This window comes from Somniosus microcephalus, chromosome 12, assembly GCF_052327205.1.
Source record: "Somniosus microcephalus isolate GS21.2 chromosome 12, FLI_Smic_1.0, whole genome shotgun sequence".
Classification (NCBI taxonomy): domain Eukaryota; kingdom Metazoa; phylum Chordata; class Chondrichthyes; order Squaliformes; family Somniosidae; genus Somniosus; species Somniosus microcephalus.
This window is the reverse complement of record NC_140998.1, coordinates 131,426,840-131,451,110: the sequence shown is the minus strand read 5'-3', so window position 1 is coordinate 131,451,110 and position 24,271 is coordinate 131,426,840. Positions and strand designations below refer to the sequence as shown.

The following is a 24,271-nucleotide window of genomic DNA, read 5'->3' as shown; positions in this document are numbered from 1 at the left end:
GCTGTGAGAAGATGGTGAGCAAAGGCCAGACACCAAACCCACAGGAAGTGAGGCAAGAATCAGAAACTATCTCAAGTCAGCCATTTGTGTCTCTTAGGAGCCAGTTTGGAACAATTGGCCTTGGAGTTGCTCACCTGCTCCCTCTGAGGTGCAGTTGGAGTGTAGCCAGAAGACATTGGGGTAGAGAAATTATATGGAGCTTGCCCTCAGGGAACCAAAAAGTTACATTTGGATCAGGAAATCTATGTAACAATTTTATTTAAAAAATGTTTACTCTGTTATCCATTCCCCAAGGTTGGAGGTCCTCCACCAATGCTGTTCTATATCCAACTGCCAAGATGTGCTCAAGAACACTGAGTGACTGACCCGTCTTATATTGCTCGATTCCTATGGGGTAGCCATGACCTTTGCTGAGCCCCATCCCATGATAGCATGGCAGAGATCAGAAAATCTATATGTTGGGAACTATGGACACACCCGCGTGGCGCAACATCGAGGAGTTTGAACAATACTGCGCAATCATGCTGTGCCCAGTACATGATAATTCCTTACTAGAATCAAAATTAGGTCAGGTATATGCTTATTCATACATCACTGAATTATATTATTCTAACCCTTTGACTCCTATTGCCAAGTTCTGAGATTTATTTTTCCTGTATATGCTGATCAGGTTCAAGGCTTACAGTGGAGTTCACATGTAATGACAGGCCGAAGCAATCCCAAATAGGCAAGATAAGAGTAAATGACATGCTCGACTATGCCCTCTGCCTTCTTAGAGCACCCAGTAATGGACAGTAACAGGATATTGGCATTCTCCACACATTCACTCCTAGGATTCATAATGAAGTGGTAATGTTTGGGCCAGCTGTTTGTCTCCAACTGTAGCTAATCAGAGCTGTATCAGACCTGTCAAAACGCAGGGGCAGTGTGGTGATACAAGACATTAGCAGGAATAGATCACAGATTGGTGACTGATTCATCACACAGAGATTATAAGAAAACACACAGAGATTATAAGAAAACACACAGAGATTATAAGAAAACACACAGAGATTATAAGAAAACAAGAACACACCATTTTGTGAATCAAGCCCATTGCTTTCACAGACCAGGCATGTCTCCTTCCCGAAAGTAAATTGAGAAAATGTCCACAATATCTAATAAATACCATATGCGACGCTTTAAATCAGTTGTCTTCCCTGATGTGATACTTCCATGGGCAAAGCAATACAAGGACATGTCTTTACTTCTCCTTATAATTCTCAATCCCATTCATAACCAAATATTATCTACTCCTTACTCCATTGACATAGTTAGGCAGCCAATTGCACCTCCTAATACCATGAGCTGCACCAATGTCTAACACTGCATGGTGGTCTGATATCTGATTCTTCTAAATTCTTATTATTTATCTATGAGAAAGAATGACTTGGAAATATAAAAATTAACCCACCTCTTTCTCTGAAAATAGGAATCAGCAAAATAATTCAAAGGCCTTTTGGCCTGTAATGACAGTGTACAAATCTCTACAGTATGATCTGGACATCACGCCCAGTCATTGGAGACTCAATTTCTGATTATGGGAGAAGCCTAGTGTTGTCTCTTTAAGAGAAACCTGATCAAAACTTCTGACCGTTGAATCAAAACTTCCAACTGACAAGTAAAAGTTACAGACACTTGATCACTCATTCCATTCAGAATTTAATTCAGCAGAATCAACATCACTAATGGATTTTAATTCAAAAGAAAATTCTCATAAGTATGTAACTTGTTAGTGAGCTACACAGACAATGCTGAGATACCAGACTACTTGGGTACAAGTATCTATGCATTGGCGCCATTACATATTGGGAGTATAATTTGAAGAGGTGGTGGACCATACAAGTGCACGCCTGATTAGCTTTGCTGGGTACAGTAGGAAATTAATTTCTACTGACCAGCTTAAAGAAATTAAATGACAAATGAAACCATTGTAGGCAATGACAATGGGGGAAACATAAGAAATAGGAGCAGGAATAGGCCACTTGGCCCCTCGAGCCTGCTCCGCCATTCAATAAGATCATGGCTGATCTTGGGCTCAAAGCCACTTCCTCGCCCGCTCCCCATAACCTTTCACTCCCTTATCTTGCAAAAATTTGTCTATCTCCAACTTAAATGTATTTAATGACCCAGCCTCCACAGCTCTCTGGGGCAGAGAATTCCACAGATTTACGACCCTCAGAGAGAAGAAATTCCTCCTCATCTCAGTTCTAAAAGGGCGACCCATTATTCTAAAACTGTGCCCCCGAGTTCTAGGTTTCCCCACGAGGGGAAACATCCTCTCTGCATCTACCTTGTTGTGTCCCCTCAGTATCTTATATGTTTCAATAAGATCACCTCTCATTCTTCTAAATTCCAATGAGTATAGGCCCAGCCTGCTCAACCTCTACTCATAAGTCAACCCCCTCGTCTCTGGAATTAACCTAGTGAATCGTCTCTGAACTGCCTCCAATGCAAGTATATCCTTCCTTAAATAAGGAGACCAAAACTGTACGCAGTACTCAAGGTGTGGTCTCACCAATACCCTGTACAGTTGTAGCAGGACTTCCCTGCTTTTATACTCCAGCCCCTTTGAAATAAAGGCCAACATTCCATTTGCCTTTTTGATTACTTGCTGTACCTGCATGCTAACTTTTTGTGTTTCATGCACAAGGACTGCAGCATTTTGTAATCTCTCTCCATTTAAATAATAATTAGCTTTTTTATTTTTCCTGCCAAAGTGTATAACCTCGCATTTTCCCACATTATACTCCATCTGCCAAATGTTTGCCCACTCACTTAGCCTGTCTATCCCTTTGCAGGTTCTTTGAGTCCTCTGCACAACTTGCTTTCTCACCCATCTTTATATCATCTGCAAACTTGGCTACATTACACTCGGTCCCTTCATCCAAGTCATTAATGTAGATTGTAAATAGTTGGGGCCCCAGCACCGATCCCTGTGGCACCCCAATAGTTACCGTTTGCCAACCGGAAAATTACCCATTTATCCCGACTCTTTGCTTTCTGTTAGTTAGCCAGTTCTCTGTCCATGCTAATATATTACCCCCAATTCCGTGAGCTCTTATCCTATGCAGTAACCTTTTATGTGGCACCTTATCGAATGCCTTCTGGAAATCCAAATACACCACATCTACTAGTTCACCTTTGTCCACCCTGCTCATTACCTCCTCAAAGAACTCCAGCAAGTTTGTTAAACACGATTTCCCTTTCATAAAACCATACTGACTGCTTGGCTGCATTATGATTTTCCAAATGCCCTGCTACTGCTTCCTTAATGAAGGACTCCAGCATTTTCCCAATGACAGATGTTAGGCTAACTGGTCTATAGTTTCCTGCTTTCTTTCTCCCTCCTTTCTTAAATAGGGGTATTACATTTGCGGTTTTCCAATCCGCTGGGACCTCTCCAGAGTCCAGGGAATTTTGATATATTGCAACCAATGCATCCAATATCTCTGCAGCCACTTATTTTAAGGCCCTAGGATGCAGGTCATCTGGTCCAGGGGACTTGTCATCTTTTAGTCCCATTATTTTACCAAGTACTGTCCCATTAGTGATAGTGATTGTCTTTAGATCCCCCCTCCCTGTGGCCCCTTGATTATCCATTATTGGGATGGTGTTAGTGTCTTCTACTGTGAAGGCAGATACAAAATATTTGTTCAGAATCTCTGCCATTTCCCTGTTCCCCATTATTAATTCCCCAGTCTCATCCTCTAAGGGATCAACGTTTACTTTAGCTACCCTCTTCGTTTTTACATACCTGTAGAAGCTCTTACTATCTGTTTTAATGTTTCTTGCCAGTTTACTCTCATAATTCATCATCTCTATTATTTTTTTAGTCATCTTTTGCTGGTTTTTAAAAATTTCCCAATCCTCTGGTCTCCCACCAATCTTGGCAACATTGCATGCCTTCGTTTTCAATTTGATAACATCCTTTACGTCTTTAGTTAGCCACGGATGGTGCTCCCTTCTCTTAAAATCTTTCTTTCTCACTGGAATATATTTTTGTTGAGAGTTATGAAATATCTCCTTAAATGTCCGCCACTGCATTTCAACTGTCTTACCCTTTAATTTATTTTCCAGTCCACTTTAGCCAGTTCTGCCCTCATGCCACTGTAATTGCCTTTGTTTAAGTTCAGGACACTGGTTTGAGATACAACTTTCTCACCCTCCAACTGAATTTGAAATTCAACCATGCTATGATCACTCTTTCCTAGAGGATCCTTTACTATGAGATCATTTATTAATTCTGTCTCATTACATAGTACCAGATCCAAGATAGCCTGCTCCCTGGTTGGTTCCATTACATACTGTTCTAGGAAACCATCCCGGATGCACTCTATGAACTCCTCCTCAAGGCTACCATGGCCAATTTGATTTGTCCAATCAATATGGAGATTAAAATCACCCATTATTATTACCATACCTTTTTTACGGGCCTCCATTATTTGTTGATTTATACTCTGTCCAGCAGTATTGCTACTGTTCGGGGGCCTGTAGACTACGCCCACCAGAGACTTTTTCCTTTTATTATTTTTTATCTCCACCCAAACTAATTCTACATCTTCTGAGCCAATATCACTTCTCACCACTGCACTGATCCCATCCTTTACCAACAAAGCCACCCCACCTCCCTTTCCTTTCTGTCTATCCTTCCGAATTGTCAAATACCCTGGAATATTCAGTTTTCAGCCCTGATCACCTTGCAACCACGTCTCTGTAATGGCGATCAGATCATACCCATTTCTATCTATTTGTACCATCTACTCATCTATCTTGTTACGAATGCTGTGTGCATTCAGATATAGAGCTTTTAACTTTGTCTTTTTACCATTCCTCCTTGTTTTGGCCCCATTTTCTGTTGCACTCTTATTTTTAAACATTCTGGGCTAGATTTTCAGTATAGGCAGTTTTGGGGCGCTAACCTTAGCGCCCGCCCGAAGTTAGCGCCCGCCCCAAAGTAGCGCCCCGTTGCCGGGAATTCAGTGGCTTCGCCCTAAGAGGTTGGTGGAGCGCTAAAAGAGGCGTTCCACTACTATCTTTAGGCGCTAAGCCGGCGGTCCAGAGGGATAGCGCCCAGGCGGGGCGCAGCGCGGGTGTAGTCATTTTTGGACTGACAGCAGACCCCGTGGCGCCGACCAGCTCTTAAAGGGGGAAGGGACGAATTGGTCTGCTGCCACGCCCTGCACACTGCAGCCTTGCAAAGAGGCCTCAACACTGCTGCTCAGCCCCAGGGAGTCATGGCAACGCCAGAGAAGGCCCGTCAGCGTGCCCTGCGCTTCTCAGAGGGTGATCTGGACATAATGGTCACAGCTCTGGAGGTGAGGCGCAAGATCTTGTTCCCAGAGAGTGGGAGGAATCCAACCCACCACGACTACACCAAAGCCTGGAAGCAGATCGCCCAGAGGGTGACGTTCACCGGCGATGCCCCCAGGACCCACAAACAATGTCGTAAAAAATACAACGACCTGACCAGGATTGTCAGGGTGAGTACCCTTTCCAGTCTCCTCCTCATTCTTGCATGTACACCTGACATGATGGGCAAAGGGAGCTGAAAGTCCTATTGGCCAGCCCTCAGCCAGCAGCATTGGGACAGTCATGAGCATCAATTGGCCATTCGGCACTCTACACTCTGGCCAAGCTATTCCACCATGGGAGGCTGTGCACACTACATCAGGGCTTCACTCTGTCCAAACTATTCTACCATGGGAGGCAGTGCACACTACATCAGGGCTTCACTCTGTCCAAGCTATTCCACCATGGGAGGTAGTGCACACTACATCAGGGCTTCACTCTGTCCAAGCTATTCCACCATGGGAGGCAGTGCACACTACATCAGGGCTTCACTCTGTCCAAGCTATTCCACCATGGGAGGCAGTGCACACTACATCAGGGCTTCACTCTGTCCAAGCTATTCCACCATGGGAGGCAGTGCACACTACATCAGGGCTACACTGCGCACTTACAGCCCGTCCTTTCTCTTGCAGGCTAAAGTAGCCTTTAATCGCCAGGCCCATGCCAGGGGTGGCCGCGCCAAGCTGCAGAAGCTCACTCGGCTGGAGGAGCGCGTGTGTGTGCTCATGGGAGCCCGTGTGATCGTCCCCACAGCGTGCGGAGTATCCGACCCTCCACTGCCCGGCAATGGTAAGGACCTCGCCTTTTGGCCCTCTCGCGTCGCACTGGCCCATCCGAGCTACCTCCTTTGCCACTGTCCCACCAATGCGCTGAATGCCACCAGTCCTAACTCCCTCGCTGACGCCGTCTCCTCACTCTGAAGCTACTCTTGTGCATTCCTGCTTTCAGCTGGTGACGACCAGGACCCTGAAGCTGCCAGTGACAGCACCTCCGAGCAGGAGGAGGAGGAGGAGCAAGCCGGACCATCGGGGGAACAGTCACGTCCCGCAGGAGAGGAGGAAATGCTTGACACCTCCTCACTGGACGAGTGCCTGGAGGAACTGTCGCAGGGCAATGCAGCTTCTGGGACCAGTGGCGTCCAGCCACCCAGGAGCCGTGCGCGTGGCCCGCGGCCTTCCCCCCAAAGGGGGGAAGGATCAGAGGGGAGTGCTGCTGATCGGCACACTCACCGCCACCAACGTGGCAAGGGTCCCCTAGTTCGGCCCCCTCCTCCCCAGCGGGAGAGTCGCGACTCCAGTCCGGACACCTTCACCTCGGAGGAGGTGCGGAAGCTGGATAAGATGGCCGAGGATTCGGACCGGCGCCACACGGAGCTCATGAGCGTGGTGGGGCGCATGCCTGAGGCCATCGAGTCGCTGGCGACCAGTGTGCGCGAGTTCGGGGCAGCAACTGCCGCGAGTGGCCGCATGCTGACTGATGCCGTCAAGACCCTGGCGGATGTGATGCGCGCGCACACCAGGACAACAGGGGCATTCACTGCTGCCACACGCGCTGTCTCAGGCAGGCATCGCCAGGGCAGCCGCAGCGCTGGACCATCCCAGCAAGCCGCCCCTTGGCTGATTGTTGCGGATCCTGCAGTGCGGGCCCGGCCGAGTGCCACCGCGCCACAGCACCAGCCAGCACATCCCAGACGCCAGCTGGCCCACATTGCGCCATCCGTCGCCGCCATTCCCCCACTGGGGCGTCAAGGGCAAGCGGCTGCAGCTGATGGTGGCCAGGCTCAGGTGCGCCACTCAGCAGACGGCCCCTCGAGGCCCAAACGCCGTGTAGGCCGCCCCCCAGCGGCATCTGGCGGAAGGGCATCTGAGCCTCAGGCGCCTTCCCCCAGCCTCGCAGCAGCCACTGGGCAGAGCTTGCGAAGGAGCAGCAGGCCGGGCAGGGGAGGCAAAAGGCTGGGCAAGGTCTCGCCCTCGCGGGCCACTCAGTAGAGGGTGTGGCCAGCTTTCCTTTTATATGGCGGTGGCCATCTTTATTTTGCCCATGGTTGTGTTGTTGGAGGGCTTATTTTTTGCGTTAGGCCGACGTTGAGGCCCGGTTTGAAGAAAGGTGGAGTGACTCCTCCCCAGTTTGTGGGAGTGAGTCGTTTGTTGGGCTTTTTGTGGGGCCCGTTTATTGTTTTTGGGGATTCATGTGGGAAGGGCTTTTCATTTTTGTGTAATAAAAAATTATCTTTATTCATGCAGTCTCCATGGTTGTTCTTCTTAGTGTTTGTTGGCTTCGCCGGCTGAGGGCTTGCGGAGCGGCTGCATTCATCTTCCCTCATGGCCCCTGGCCATTCCCTGACAGAGGGCTTAGAAGTACCGTGTAATAAGGTGGCGTCGTGCGGCCCTTGGCCCTGGTCGCTCCCTCCTGGGAACGTACTCCTGCTCCTCCTCCTCCTCCTCCTCATGCTCCTCCTCCTGAGGTGCTGGTCCAACGTCAGGTTGCAGTGCCTGAGTCCTGCGGATAGCCAGGTTGTGTAGCATGCAGCAAACCACCACAAATTGGGAGACCCGGTCCGGTGAATACTGGAGAGCTCCTCCGGAGCGATCAAGGCAGCGGAACCGCTGCTTGAGGACCCCAATAGCTTGCTCGATGATGTTGCGGGTGGTTTGATGGCTCTCGTTGTAGGCCTCTTCAGCAGCGGTCCTGGGCGTGCGGAGCGGGGTCATGAGCCAGGTGCACAAAGGATAGCCTTTGTCCCCGAGTAGCCATCCTCTTGGGGGAGGCTGTGCCTGGAACATATCATGCACAGTACTCTGCCGCAGGATAAAGGCATCGTGGCTGCTGCCTGGGAAGCTGGCATTGACTGCCATGATGCGCTGCTTGTGGTCACACACCAGCTGCACATTCAGAGAATGGTAGCCCTTCCTGTTGCGATACTGCTCGCCATGCTCCAGAGGGGCCCGCAAAGCCACATGTGTACAGTCAATGGCGCCCTGCACCAAGGGGAATTCCCCGAGTCTGGAAAATCCCAATGCGCGCTGATGCTGGCTCTCCAGGGCCATGGGGAAGGAGATGAATTGGCTTCTCCTTCTGAACAGTGCTTCGGTCACCTGGCGGATGCAGCGATGCGCGCCGTACTGGGAGATTTTTGCTATGTCCCCAGCAGCGTATTGGAAGGAGCCGGTGACATAGAAGTTCAATGCCACCGTCACCTTCACTTCCACTGACAGAGACGTCCTGCACCTGAGCTTTGGCCGCAGATCTCGGCGAAGCAGGTGGCAGATCTCTGCAATCACCTCCTTTCGGAATCGGAGCCTTTTAACACATCGCGCGGCACTCATGTTTAGGTAGGAGCGCTGCTGGCGGTATAGCCTGACTGGGTAAGGCCTACGTGGCCGACGCCTGTAGCCCCCTCTGCCTCTAGCCAGGGCTGCCCCTCTCACAATGCGTCTGCGAGCCCTACGGACATGGAGCTGCAGCTCCGCGTTGGCACCCCATGCAACCCCCATCAAATCCTGGCAAACACTCAAATTTCCAAAAGGCCACTTGCAGCGCTCTGGCCTGAGTCCAAAAATACCTGAGCTCTTGCTGCTTGAAACCAGTTAGCTATCCTCCTTGTTGTGTCTCCAGAAATGCGTTGCACAAGAGTGTTTTCTGAAAAAAGGCTGGCCTTTATACTGGAGAGCACGTCCCCTTTAATTTGCGCCCCCCGGGGCCCGCGCTGGTTGTGTTGCGTTCCTTTTTCCAAACGCTCCGGCCGCCAGCCGCACAATGGGGCGGTCTGACTGAAGTTTGGAATCGGGGCGGCCAAAGGGCGTTGCACGAGGATGTGACGTCATTTTCTGCGCGCGCATCCGGGCGGGCGCTAAACTTTGCGCCGGCGCTAACAGGCAACTTAATTTGGGGCGGGGCGCAAACTGCGCTGCACACGGGCGCTACACGCATAGCGCCCGAAAATCACTTCTCTTAAGGCGCTAACTGCTGGCGCTAGCAACTGAAAATCTAGCCCTCTGTCCCTTCCTGTCACACTCTGGTTTTTATTTCCCCCATCTCTATCCTGCTCTATTGCCTTCTCATTTCTCATTGACTTTTTAAATTCCCGCTCACCTGAATCCTCCCCCTCACTATTTAGTTTAAAGCCCTCTCTACAGCCCTAGTTATTCGATTCGCCAGGACTCTAGCCCCAACATGGTTCAAGCGAAGCCTGACCAAATGGAACAGCTCCCTCTTATCCCAGTACTGGTGCCAGTGCCCCACAAATCAAAACCCATTTCCCCCACACCAGTCTTTGAGCCACTCGTTCATATCCCTGATCTTATTTACCCTATGCAAATTCGCTCGTGGCTCAGGTTGTAATCCAGAGATTATTACCTTTGTGGTTCTGCTTTTTAATTTAGCCCCTAGCTGCTCATACTCTCTCAGCAGAACCTCTTTCTTTGTCCTATCTATGTCATTGGTGCCTACTTGGACCATGACAACTGGATCCTCCCCCTCCCACTCCAAGTTTCTCTCCAGCCCAGAGGAGATGTCCTTAACCCTGGCACCAGGTAGGCAACACAGCCTTCGGGACTCATGCTCTCGGCTGCAAAGAACAGTGTCTATCCCCCTAATTATACTATCCCCCCCAACACTACAACATTTCTTTTTACCCCCCCCCACTTGAATAGTTCCCTGTACCACGGTGCTGTGGTCAGATTGCTCATCCTCCCTGCAGTCCCTGCCCTCATCCATACAGGGAGCAAGAATCTCGTACCTGTTAGACAAGGCCAAGGACAGAAGCTCCTCCATCACTACCTCCTGGATCCCAATACCTGCCTCGCTTGTAGTCATACCCTCCTGTCCCTGACCATGGGCCAAATTGGAAGTAATTACTTTAGTGGGTGTGACTGCCTCCTGGAACTTAGTTTCCAGGTAACGCTCCCCCTCCCTAATGTGTCGCAGTGTCTGAATCTCGGACTCCAGCTCATCAACTCTGAGCTGAAGTTCCTCGAGCAACCAACATTTGCTGCAGATGTGGTCGCTGTGGGCCTCAATGGTGTCCACCAGCTCCCACATGCATTCTCAGAAAGTACCTGAATGAGACTACAGCAATTATTGACGGTTAATAATTAGTTGTTACAAGTCAGATACAAAATGAGGTTCAGAAAATTCCAAATGAGTATAACACAAATTTATTCTACTTCATACACATATATATGATTACAACTGTATGTGCTGTCATCTTTTCATTCATAAGTTCTATGTTAACAGTGTTTACAGATTTTTTTCCATATTAATTGTATCCACACCTGGAGATGCCTGGCTTGTCACACTTTTAATAAGATTTTCCTGTTAATGTGACAGGCTGTGATGCAAGAATGGTGGACACCATTGAGGCCCACAGCAACCACATCTGCAGAAAATGTTGGCTGCTCGAGGAACTTCGGCTCAGAGTTGATGAGCTGGAGTGTTTTAGGTCTGCCTGCAGTTCCAAGCTCTGGCCACTCAGTGATGCTGTGGAGCACTAAATTCATTTCAGGTCCTCATCTCAGCACCAATTTTTAGTTTTTCCCCCTTAGGCCACATTGGGCCACTACCTCCAGCCCCAGCCTGCTTTCCGCACCTCCATTATGAGCTCCTTTGTAATCCCAGTACAAGAATTTTGGTCTGTCCCCAAGCCAGGACTTATCTTTCTACCCACTCAGGCTTTTTAAACAGTAACCTTGAATTGCTGGGATCCACTGGGAGCATTGTCTCTTCATTATTTCCCCTGCAGATCATAGTCTATCTGGAGGCTCTCCCCAGCTCAACTCCGCTAACTGATTAGGTCGTCATCTCCCCCTCACTTCAATATTCATGCGGGTTAGCCAGCCACCTTTTAGGCTCACATCCCTCTCTCTGCCATCCTACCTTGTTCCGCATAGAGTCTCCTGCTCCAGATCACTCAAACTTGCCTCTAGTGCTCCCCTGAAATTTGTGTAACCCACTGCTGGGGAGAGGTCGAATTCCTACTAGCATCCCTACAAGTAAAGTTTTGCTGTTCCCAGAAAAATATTCCTTTTGCTCCTGTTGTTGCCCGCCCTGTGCCAGTCAGCCACTGACCCATTCTCCGCCTCGCTTGACATGGACAGTTCTAGTCTCTGTGTCCCCCACCCTTCTCCTGTGGCCGCTCCATTGCCCATTGTTCAGCAGATGTACAATAAATATATAAAATATTATTCTCCCATTGGATTTTGTAGACAAGCTACATCTGTACCCAAAAGTCTCCCTCCCTCTTGCCCCTCAATTCTTCCCCATTCCCCTGCCCACTCAACCACTGCCCCTCTCCCCAGGGTCTTTACTTTTTTTTCTATTTTTATAATGCATTTTTATAGAATATGGGCAATATGGACTAATCCATTTACTACATGACTTAGATATGCTTAGTACTGGAATTGTAGAAACTGGTTTAATAAATGAGCTCCAAAAATATATAAAATCACTCCTGCTGTTTATGATATACTTAGTCATTCAAAGTTAGTGATGGATTATTTTTATGTCATTGTTACCAAAGGAATATTAGTTTTGAACAAAATGCATGAGTGTCAGATTCACTCACCTCATCCTTGCCATGGAACAGATATTCACAGCCATTGTTCAACCTGAAATGGAAGCCCAGGCATAACACATTTAAAATGGATGTATTTGCATATAAGAGCATCAGTCATAGTTGAACAACATCATTAAATATTCTATCTTTAGACTTGTGGTTACAACAGATAACTGGGAGGAGGCTGTGACGCAGTCTGGAGTCACACAATGTCGCAGGCATCTGAATTCCTCACCTGCTTTAAAGCTTTGCAAATCCATCATACGTAGGTATTATTCTATTTATAAAAGTTCTTATTGTGTCTAGGTAGAAAGGTACAGACACAACATTATGCATTACTGGCATCAGTCTCTCTCCACTGGAAGAAATTACCTAAAATTTGTGGACTCGGCGGGAAAAGGGGTAACATTTAAACAAACTCTCCAGCGGAAAACCAAAGTACTCATTCCTACAATAATTCACAAGTACTTAAGCACAAAAGGAGGATATTCCTGGGCGCGGAAGGTGGCACTATTTGCCAGGTGTATTCAGGAGTTTCAAATAACAAAAAGGTAACAGATACATAGAACTGTGGATCATTAGGAGTGAGCAATTCCACATCGGTCTTTCACCAAAATGCTTCAGAATGTGTCAAAAATACATACAGATTAATCCAACCCCACAATAAAAAATGGAAATCAGTAAGGCCTTGAAAGTTGTTACTATTAAATTTAATTAAAACAAAACAAAACTTTATTCCCATTCCCCTCTGACGCAGGCTGCTGCAAATTCAGCTCAGCACTGCTCAAAATGGAAACTGAGCTAAGTGAGGAATCCAGCAAACATTGTGCCACTGTGTGGCACTAAATCCAATGTTCAGCACCAGAATTAAATGGTGCCAATGAAATAGAACTGCGCCTGGTCCCAGACACTTCTCCGTTCATTGACTATACATACCTTCTATGGCCAGAAACCCACGCCCCAGATGGATCAAGAGTAAATGATTTAAAACATATGGGGCCTAGAAATTCATTGACGCCACTTTTGGGGCGCTAAAGTGGGGTGTCCGCTAAAGTTTGCGGCCGCCGCCAAATCTATGCCACTTCTCCGATATTCATTAGCTTCGCCCTACTAGTTCGGGCGAGCGCTAAAACTGTTGCTGGATGCCTCTCTTTGGGCGCTAAGCCGGAGGTGGTGATCGATAACGCCGAGGCCGGGCGCAGCGCAGGTGCGGCCATCTCGTGATTGACAGCAGACACCCTGGCGCCGGCCAGCTCTTAAGGGGGAAGGGTCGACTGTGTCTGCTGCCACGCCCTGGATAGTGGAGCCCTCCAGCTAGGCCTGAACACTGCTGCTGGACCCAAATAGCGCCTGAAGACATGGAGAAGGCCCGTGAACGTGCGCAGCGCTTCTCAGAGCGTGATCTGAGTGTGCTGCTTGCTGCTGTGGAGAAGAGGCGCCATGTTTTGTACCCGGACAATGGCAAGAAGGCGACGGTCCGCGTCTACAGGAGAGCCTGGAGGCATGTCGCCAGCAAGCTGTCAGCCAACAGCGACGTCCCCAGGACCGGTGCCCAATGCCGCAAAAAGTTAAATGACCTCACACGCATTGTCAGGGTGAGTACCCTTTCCAATGACCTCCTCATCCTTGCATGTGCACCTCACATTACGGGCAAAGGGACCTGAAAGCCCTAATGGCCAGCCCTCATGCAGCAGCTATGGGACAGGCATGAGCATCAATTGCACATTCTGCACTTAACACACTGGCCAAGCTATTCCACCATGGGAGGCATTGCACACCAGATCATGGCGACACACTGGCCAGGCTATTCCACCATGGGAGGCAGTGCACACCAGATCATGGCGACACACTGGCCAGGCTATTCCACCATGGGAGGCAGTGCACACCAGATCATGGCGACACACTGGCCAGGCTATTCCACCATGGGAGGCAGTGCACACCAGATCATGGCGACACACTGGCCAGGCTATTCCACCATGGGAGGCAGTGCACACAAGATCACGGCGACACACTGTACTTAGAGGCCGTCCTTTCTCTTGCAGGCCAAGCTGGCGAATAATCGCAAGAGCCGGACTGCGACCGGGGGAGGCCGACCCCATATCCAGCCACTCACCGACCTGCAACATCGCGTGGAGCGCCTCATGGGTGGCCGGGTGATTGGGCCCGTTGCATGTGGAAATGCCGACCCTGTTCTGGGCAGCAATGGTAAGGACATCACCTTTTGCACCTCTCTCGTCCCACTTGCACATCAGATCTACATCCTTTGCCACTGTCCGACCAATGCGCTGAATGCCACCACTCATGCATCCCGCACTGATGCCCTCTCCTCACTCTAAAGCTACTCTTGTGCCTTCCTGCTTTCAGATGGTCAAGAGGAGGTCCCTCAACTTGCCAGTGACAGTCCCTCCGAGGAGGAGCAGGAGGAGGAGCAAGAGGAAGGCGGCCCATCAGGGGAACCCTCAGCCGCGGCCACCCAGGCCAATGTAGGGGACACGTCTTCCCTGGAGGGCAGCGTGGCGGAAGTGTCGAAGGGGAGGGGAGCTCCTGGGACCTGCGTGCTGCAGAAAGGCGGGAGGGGGGTGGAAGCTCGGCGGCCTTCTCCCCAGAGGGGGATGCATCGGAGGGGAGTCCAATTGCTGGGCCCAGCGGCCTCCAGCAACGCAGGAAGGGTCGGCCAGCTCGGCGGCCTTCTCCCCAGAGGGAGAGTCCGGCCTCCAGTCAGGAGATGCTCTTCGCCGAGGAGATGGAACGCCTCGAAGACTTGTCCGCGGACTCGGAGCGCAGGCACACGGAGCTCATGGCGGCAGTGGCACGGTTGCCTGAGTCCATCGATTCCCTCTCTCGGAGTGTGGCCGAGTTCGGGCCCTTAGAGGCCACCAGTCGGGCGGAATACCGGGCAGATCTGTCAGCGACTGGCCAGGTGATCAGTGGTGCCATCCAGTCACTGGCTGCTCTGCTGCGGTCAGTGAACAGGTCAACACGGGCACTCACTGCTGCCACACTCGCTGTGTCAGCCAGGCATCGCCAGGGCACCCGGCGCACTGCAGCAGCACAGCGGTCTGTCCCTCGGCAGATTGGTGCGCATGCTGCAGTGCTGGCCCGGGCGAGTGCCAGTGTCTCAGGCGACCAGCGAGCGCCTGCCATCCGCCAGCTTGCTGCCATTCCTCCAGCCGCCACTGCCACTCCCCCAGTGGAGCTGCCAGGAGCTGCTGCAGCGACTGATGCTGGCCAGCCACAGCTGCAGCAATCAACAGCTGCCCGCTCGACGGCCAGACCTCGACTAGGCCGACCCCCAAGGGCATCTGCCGTCACGACATGTGCCCCTCAGGAGCCTGCCCCCAGCCTTGCAGCAGCCAATGGCCTTACTTTGAGGCGGAGCAGCAGGGCGGGCAGGGGCCACCCAAAGATGGCCAAGGCATCGCCCTAGCGGGCCAAATAGTTGAATGTGTGGCCATTTGTGTTTGTTTCTTGAGGCCGAGAATTGGATGTTTGTTTTTTGAAGGCCGATGATGTGATGTTTGTTTTTGACGAAGGCCGAGAATGACGGCCATTTTAGTTGCCCTATTTTGTTAATCCTCTCCAGGTTGTGGGAGCGAGTAATGTGTTTGAGTGTTTTTTGGGGGTTTTGTCTGTTTTTGGTTTTCATGTGGGAAGGGCCCAGAGTTTGTACAATAAAGCATTTTATTTATTCACATTGTCCATGTTTGATCTTTGAAGTGTTTGTTGCCTTAACCGGCTGAGGGCTTGCGGAGCGGCTGCAATCATGTTCTATCATTGGCACAAGCCATTCCCTGACAGGGGGCCTAGAAGTGACGTTCAATAAGCCGCCGACGGGCGGCCCTTGGACCTTGTGCGTCCCTCCTGGGCTGGTACTCCTCGTCCTCGTCGTCCTCATGCTCCTCCTGCTCCTCCTCCTGAGGTGGTGGTCCAACGTGAGGTGGCAGTGCCCGAGTCCTGCGGATAGCCAGGTTGTGCAGCATGCAGCAAACGACGGCGAATTGGGAGACTCAATCCTGCGAATACTGGAGGGCTCCCCCGGAGCGATCGAGACAGCGGAACCATTGCTTGAGGACGCCGATTGTTTGTTCTATGAGGTTCCTCGTCGCTTGATGGCTCTCGTTGTATGCCTCTTCAGCAGGGGTCGTGGGCGCGCGGAGCGGGGTCATGAGCCAGGTACACAAAGGATAGCCTTTGTCCCCGATAAGCCATCCTCTTGGGGGAGGCTGTGCCTGGAACATGTCAGCCACAGTTGTCTGTCGCAGGATAAAGGCATCGTGGCTGCTGCCTGGAAAGCGGGCATTGACAGCTAGGATGCGCTGCCTGTGGTCACACACCAGCTGTACATTGAGGGAATGGTAGCCCTTCCGGTTGCGGTACTCCTCGGCATGCTCAAGAGGTGCCCGCAAAGCCACATGCGTGCAGTCAATGGCGCCCTGCACCATGGGGAAGCCCGCTATTCTTGCAAACCCCACTGCACGCTGCTGCTGCTTGTCCAGGGTCATGGGGAAGGAGATGAATTGATGTCTCCTTCTGAAAAGGGCTTCGGTCACCTGGCGGATGCAGCAATGCACGGCGAACTGGGAGATGTTAGCGATGTCCCCAGCAGCGGATTGGAAAGAGCCGGTGGCATAGAAGTTGAGAGCCACCGTCACCTTCACTGCCACCGACAGAGACGTCCTGCACATCAGCTGTGGCTGCAGACCTCTCTGAAGCAGCCGGCAGATGTCTGCAACCACCTCCCTTCGGAATCGCAGCCTCCTAACACACATCGCGGCAGACATGGTCAGATAGGAGGTCTGCTGGCGGTATACCCTGCGTGGGTAAGGCCTCAGTTGGCGACGCCTGTTGCCCCCTCTGCGTCTAGCCAGGGCTGCCACTCTCTCACGGCGTCTGTAAGCCCTTCTGGCATAAGGCTGAAATTCAGCGTTGCCACCCAATGCAGCCCCCATTATATGCTGGCAAACACTGAGCTCTGAATGAAGGCAAAGATAATTGGTAAGCTCTGGCCTGAGCCAAAAATACCTGTCCAAGTGTTGGTCCAAACCAGTAAACTCTCCTCCTTGGTCTCTGTCCAAAAAACCGTTGCACAAGAGTGAATGCTGCAAAATGGCTGGCCTTTATACTGCTGGGTAAGTGCCCTTTAATTTGCGCTCCCCGTGGCCCGGCTGGCCTGTGTACCGTTCCACTTCACAGTCGCTCGGGCCGCCCGGCGCACAATGGGCCGACGCGAGTGAAGTTCCGGTTTGGGGCGCACAAAGGGCATTGCACTATTAAATGATGTCATGATCTGCGCGCGCAGCAGGGCGCGCGCGCTAAGACTTTGCGCCGGCGCTAAATGTGTCCTGAAGTTGGGGAGAAGCGCAGATCGCGCTGCGCCCGGGCGATAAGCGCCTAGCGCTCGAGATCTACTCCTCCTAAGGTGCTAACGGCTGGCGCGCCCAACTGAATTTCTAGGCCATGGTTTGTGGAAGTTTCATAAAATGTAATGCTTCACCGAAAAGAGGATGGACTTTTTGGTCAAATGTAAATAGGTGACATACCAGAGATACAGGCCCCCTATCACGTAAGGCTCTGGGGATACCTGACAACTGTTCATTAAAAATGCTGCTTGTCTGACAACTCAGGAAGGTGGACCCTTGGGTCCTGGGTTGGTTTGTTTATCCACACATTCTACCTCAGACCTATGATGATCAAGCTCTATTTGGTCAGGTTCCGGCCCTGCCTCCCTCTCAACTTTTCTGCTTCACTGTGATACTATGTAGATAGATCTACTGATAAGCACGGACGTTGCTCTCAGTTTGTTCTGATGATTATGTTTAGCTTTTGGAACTGTGCTCCTAATAGAATTGTTTACCGTTCTCCTTGCTGAACACTGTGTATGAATTTCTATAATCCTATTCATGTCTGCGTGCTCATTTTTAAAAAATCTTGACAGAAACATGATTTTATAGAATCAACTGTCTGCGAATAGATTCCAGCCCTAACCATAAGAATTCCAAATACAAAAGCCAGTTCTGACGAAAGGTCAATGACCTAAAACGTTAACTCTGTTTCTCTCTCCACAGATGCTGCCTGACTTGCTGAGTATTTCCAGAATTCCAAATATATTGGCCTGGAATTTGCAGTCAGTGGCGAATCGAAGGCATTCGCCGCTGGCCTCAAAGTAAGCTTCGCTGAAAGATCTCGCGATCCCTGTGTCGGGAAGTTCGAGTTTTCCGACGTTTAATTCAAATCAATGGAATATAGTGGGGATCCCATAATGCAAGATGCTGTGATGTCAACAAGCTGTCTGAGCAACCAATCAAAATGCAGAATTCTCACAGACAGCGAACCAGGAAGTGGGTAAGCTCTTAAAATTTTAAGGGGGAGAAATTCAGTATCGCCACGTTTGGGGTGTAATACTCGAGCGGGCGCGAAATTTAGCGCCAGGCGCAAATTATCGCCACCTACTGCTAAATTGACCTGCTTCGCCCCAGGAGGTGCTTGGAGCGCTGAAACAGGTGCTGCACGACTGTCTTAAGGCGCTAAGCTGGAGAAGCGAGGCGCTACCACCGCGGGCGGGCGCAGCGCAGGTGCGGCCAGTTAGCGATTGCACGCAGACACGCTGGCGCCGGTCAGCTCTTAAAGGGGTGGTTCGATCTTGGATTACAGCCACACCCTGCGTATCGGAGCCCTGATTCTCGGCCTGGACAGACCTGCTGCCACATTCTAACGCCTAGGACCATGGAGAGGGCCAGGGAGCGAGCGCAGCGGTTCAGTGAGGGGGCCTTGCAGGTTTTGGTTGGCGTGGTGGAGCGCAGGTGATCTATCCTGTTTCCGGACAGTGGCAGGAGGCCGCTGCCCAACGACTATCGCAAAGCTTGGAGGGAGGTGGCTCACAGAGTGACCTCCAGCAGCATGGTGCCTAGGACCCCTGTGCAATGCAGGAAGAAGTTCAACGACCTCACTCGGGTCGTCAGGGTGAGTACCCTTTTCAGTATCCTCTTCATCCCTGCATGTCCACCTCACTTTATGGCCAAAGGGTCCTGAAAGCCCCAATACCCAGCCCTCATCCAACACCTATGGGCCTTTCATGAAACTCACACGCACATTCAGCACTTTACATACTGTAAGGGCTAATCGACCATGGGAGGCAGTGCAGCCAAGATCAGGGCTTCCCACTGTAAGGGCTATTCTACCATGGGAGGCAGTGCAGCCAAGATCAGGGCTTCACACTGTAAGGGCTATTCGACCATGGGAGGCAGTTCAGCCAAGATCAGGGCTTCACACTGTACTCAGAGCCCATCCTCTCTCTTGCAGGGCGTAACAGGAGGCAGCAGCAACGGACCGGGGGAGGCCGGCCTCACCTTCAAGACCTAAGTGATCTGGATCTGCGAGTCCAACGGATTATGGCAGGCCGGATGATTGGCCCCGTCGCCACTGGAGATGCCGACCCTGTTCTGGACAGCAATGGTAAGGTCATCACCTTTTTGACCTCTCTCCTTCCACTTGTGCCTCACACCAGCATCCTTTGCCACTATCGAACCAATACAGTGCATTGCAGCACTCATACCTCCCTCGCTGCTGCCCTGTCCTCACGCTAAAGCAACTCTTGTACCTCCCTGCTTTCAGATGCTGATTCGCCAGGTGAGGAGGCGGGCTCTCAAGCTGCCACTGTGAGTGACTCTGAAGGCGAGGAGGAAGAGGAAGCTGGACCATCAGTGCCACCCTCAGCCGAGGCAGCCCATGGCCATAATGTGGACACGTCTTCCCTGGAGGGGAGCAGGGGGGAATTGTCTGAGGAGGGTGAAGCTCCGGGGCCCAGCGGGCTGCAGCAATGCGGGGGGGGGGGGGGGGGGGCGGGGGGGTAGGGAAGCTCGGCGGCCTTCTCCCCGGAGGGAGAGTCTGGCCTCGAGTCCTGCTACAGTGAGCGCAGAAGAGGTGCGGCTCCTCGCTGAAATGAGCACCCAGGTGGAGCACAGGCACACTGAGCTCATGGCTGCAGTGGCAAGGATGCCCGAATCCATTGAGTCACTGGCAAGTTGTCCAGGACTTCAGCGCAGCACTGGCAAGGAGTCTGCAGGACTTCGGCACAGCACAGGCAAGGAGTCTGCAGGACTTCGGTGCAGCACAGGCAAGGAGTCTGCAGGACTTCGGTGCAGCACAGGCAAGGAGTCTGCAGGACTTCGGCACAGCACAGGTAGCACTGGCGGCTTCCACGCAAGTGCTTAGTGGTGCAATGCAGTCAGTGGCTGGTCTGATGCAGACGCAGATTGAGGCCACACGAGCACTGACTACTGCCACCCTCGCTGGATCAGGCACGAATCGCCGGGGCCCTCGCCGTGCCGCAGCAGGCCAGCAGTCTGTGCTTCAGCAGATTGCTCCGCATGCTGCAGTGCTGCCCCGTGGGAGTGCCAGTGTGTCGTCCGACCAGGGAGTGGCTGTCCTCTGTCAGGATGGCAGCATTCCTGCTGCCAACACGGTCACTTCTCCACTGCAGCTGCCACCACCTGTAGGACAGACTGCTGCCGCCCATGCAGAGTTGGAGCAGTCAGCAGCCGGGCCCTCCAGGCCCAGAGCTGGTCCAGGCCGTACCTCAAGGGCATCTGCCGACTCAGTTTCTGATGCTCAGCAGCCTTCCCCGAGTCTTGCTGCAGCCACTGGGGTCCCATTGCGAAGGAGCTGCAGGGTGGGAAGGGGCCAATCTTGCAAGCGAAGCAGATCACCCTCGAAGGGCAAAAAGTAGGAGGTGTGGCAAAATGCTGTTAATTTTTTTATTGAAGGCCGAGGATCGTGGTCATTTTTTGGTTACTCTTTTGTTCATTGTCTCCAGGTTGTGAGAGCCAGTTATGTGTCTGACTGCTTTTTTGGGGGGTTCTCTCTATTACTTTGTCATGCGGGAAGGGCACACAGTTTGTTAAATAAAGAAGTGTCTTTATTCAGAATGTGCATGTTTGCTCTTTGAACTATTTGTTGCCTTGACCGGCTTAGGGGTTGTGGAATGGTTCCATTCATGTTTTTTCAATGGCACAAGCCATTCCCTCAGAGGGGGCCTAGAACCGACTTGCAATAAGCCGCTGACGGACGGCCCTTGCACTTTGTGCCTCCCTCCCGTCTTGGTGCTCCTCCTCCTCTGCTGGTGCTCCAATGTCTGGTGGCAGTGGCTGTGTCCTGAGGATTGCCAAGTTATGCAGCATGCAGCACACTACAACGAAATGGGAGACTTGCTCAGGTGAGTACTGAAGGGCTCCCCCGGAATGGTCCAGACAGCGGAACCATTACGTGAGCATGCCGATTGTGTGCTCAATGATGTTCCTGGTCGCTTGATGGCTTTCATTGTGTTGTTCTTCAGCAGGGGTGCTGGGTGCATGGAGCGGGGTCATCAGCCAGGTGCACAGAGGATAGCCCTTGTCCCCAAGAAGCCAGCCTCCTGGGTGAGCTGGGGCTTCGAAAAGGTCTGCCACAGAAGTCTGGCGCAGGATGAAGGCGTCGTGGCTGCCGACTGGAAAGCGGGCATTGACAGCTAGTATGAGCTGCCTGTGGTCACACACCAACTGCACGTTAAGCGAATGGTAGCCCTTCCGGTTGCGGTAATCCTCGGCATTCTCTTGCGGCGCCCGCAAAGCCACATGCGTGCAGTCAATGGCGCCCTGGACCATGGGGAAGTCTGCTATTCTTGCAAATCCCATTGCGCGCTCTTGCTGCTTGTCCAGGGTCATGGGGAAGGAGATGTACTGACGTCTCCTTTTAAAGAGGGCATTCGTGACTTGACGGATGCAGCAATGCACCACGAACTGAGAGATATTGGCAATGTCCCCAGTAGTGGATTGGAAGGAGCCGGTGGCATAGAAGTTGAGAGCCACTGTCACCTTCACTGCCACCGACAGAGACATCCTGCTCCTCAGTTGAGGCTGCAGATCTGGCTGAAGCAGGTGGCAGAGCTCAGTGACCACCTCCCTGCTGAATCGCAGCCTCTGAAAACACTGCTCCTCAGACATGTTGAGGTATGAGAACTGTTGGCGGAAAACCCTGGGACGGTAGTACCTCTGCGAGCGCTGACTCAATGCAGAAAGCTCTCTCCCTTTGTCTCTGCAAATCTCTCTCTCTCTCTCACACAGGAGTGGTCCAAAAATGGCTACCACAAAGAAGCCAGGAAGAGCCCCCTTTAAATAGCGCCCCCCAGCCCCACAGCGACTGGGAACCGTTCCAGTCAACCAGTCACTGGGAGCGCCAGGCGGAAAGGAGGGGGGTGCCACTGAATTTCCGGTTCGGGGCGCCCCAAGGGCATTGCACCATGAAATGACGTCAGGAGCTGCGTGCGCAGCTGAGCGGGCATTGCGGTTTTGCGCTGCCGCTAAATGTCCACTCAATTTCGCGAGAGGTGCAGGTCTCGCCGCGCCTGGGCGCTAGCTGGCTCGCGCCCCACTTAGCGCCCTCTTAAGGTGCTAACGGGTGGCGCAAACAACTGAATTTCTCCCCCTAACCTTTTTAAAACGTTAGAGAAAGCAAAACAAAGATTGTGGCTCTCACATGGGGAAAAGGCAAACCTGAAATATAGATGGAAATTTTTTTTTATTTTTTTAAAGGATATATTTCATACTGCACAAAATTTAAATTAGTTTTTCAAGGCCATAACCTTTGTTTAGCAGTCAATACACTGTTAAAACCCCAGTTACAGCTAATCCCTTTGGGTCTAACTTTTAATGGGGAATTTAACAGCGGTATTACTGCGGAAGAGCTGACGTTTTCATCAGTTTCCCTGATTTGAGAGATTTCACCGCTTGCCATCTCTGTCGGGGGAGGGGCACAGCGCAGCCTGTGGAGGAACAGTGAATGACTGACCGCAACTTCAGGATTTCCACATAATTTATTTTTACTCTGCATAAATCCTGAAGTTGCGGTCAGTTTCAAAGCCGGAATGACCGGCAAATGCTGCCAAATTCCGTGCCATTGTTGCATCACAGGTTGGACAGAGGTCCAGCTCCAATACAGTCAATGATCAAGCCTGCCACACTATCCTCTCATTGCTTTACAGTTCCTCCTCCAGTAGTAATCCTGACAAACAAAAACATGCACATACAAAAAAATCCAAATGTTTGCTGGAAAGAAAATTTAAAAAATACAGCAACTGAAAAAAACACTCCACAATAACTACACGCGGCTGGAACTAGTTACTCATGGACAGCTGAAACTTAAATTTTGTGTTGCTCAATGCCAGATAAACATCACTGACACAGCCATTATTAAGTTTAATCTACAAAGTACAGATACATCAGTTGTAATATAGAGAGTTAATAACAAATATATCTAGTATTGAGCACAGATTGCACCTTAATTATTAGTTCAGATCAGCAAGCTTCAAAAACAAAATCCATTTCACAATTTATTTCATAATGTGTTTGCTTCATGCCTAATATTGCTACGTTTTTTAAATATGAATGGCAGATAATTGTAACACAGACTGGGGATTTTCTTTGCGTTTTTATAAGTGTTGTAGCAAGTTTGATTTGATGATCTTGTCACACCAGTAAACTGCCAAACACGTATCCCAAAGGAATGGTAATGAATCTGGTGTTTGGAATAAGATATGCAGGCTGACTCTCGTCTGAACTGTTAGATCACGCAAACTGGCCCAGGCGCAGTCCAGATGCAGTATATCTTGGTGAAGCCCAGTCGACCCTTGGGTACACCCATGTACGCTTAGTGCAGAGCGATCTATGAATCTGCTCGTTTCAGAATAGTTTTGTTTCTTATTCATATCTCAAATTGCACTTGCAGCTGCTGTCACTATTTGGGAAGTGTTGTTAATGTATCTCCCTTTTCTGTTCTTGTTTTCATGTTGCAATTTTATTTCAACTGTTACAAAAATCTTGTTATCAACATGAAACCTTCTACCTAGCAACTACTCACCGCAGTTTAAACACGTGTTTTTTCTTCTTGTAATCAGCAGCCACTTCACACATAGCACCTTTCAAATTCAAAGGGTCCTCTCCATGGTACGTTACGCCTGCATTACAATTCTTTGTATCCTTATAGAAGTAAAATTCACCACTCTTCAGGGCACAATATAAGGTAGTCCATGACCTAAATTTGGATACAGTACATAAATGTATACAAATATATATATTTTCAAAATCAATAAAATTATGATCCAATCCAATGTTGAAAAAAAATATGCAATGATGTTTCTTACACAAATTATTTTGGCCATTCGTCCCCCAATTTCTCCTTGCTCCCAAAGGAATTGATTCATGCTAGAATATAATTTTAATGGGTGCCAGCAGGTGTACTATACTTCAGCCAAGAAGGGCATTCTTTATCTGTGAGCCTAGGCAGTGAATGCCTGCT

At 50.7% G+C, this 24,271-nt stretch overlaps 1 protein-coding gene across 2 annotated transcripts in view; it reads right to left on the bottom strand.

Annotated features, from left to right (window-relative positions):
* The window catches only part of LOC147109531 (spectrin beta chain, non-erythrocytic 1-like), a 490,086-nt gene that overhangs the window by 4,978 nt on the left and 460,837 nt on the right, over positions 1 to 24,271 (bottom strand). For both annotated transcript variants that reach the window (XM_086003569.1, XM_086003568.1), the window contains exons 34-35: positions 23,834 to 24,007; positions 11,954 to 11,996 (exon numbers count right to left, since the gene is read on the bottom strand). In XM_086003569.1, coding sequence (XP_085859695.1) covers positions 11,954 to 11,996; positions 23,834 to 24,007 — 217 coding nt within the window. The remainder of the gene's footprint in view (positions 1 to 11,953; positions 11,997 to 23,833; positions 24,008 to 24,271) is intronic.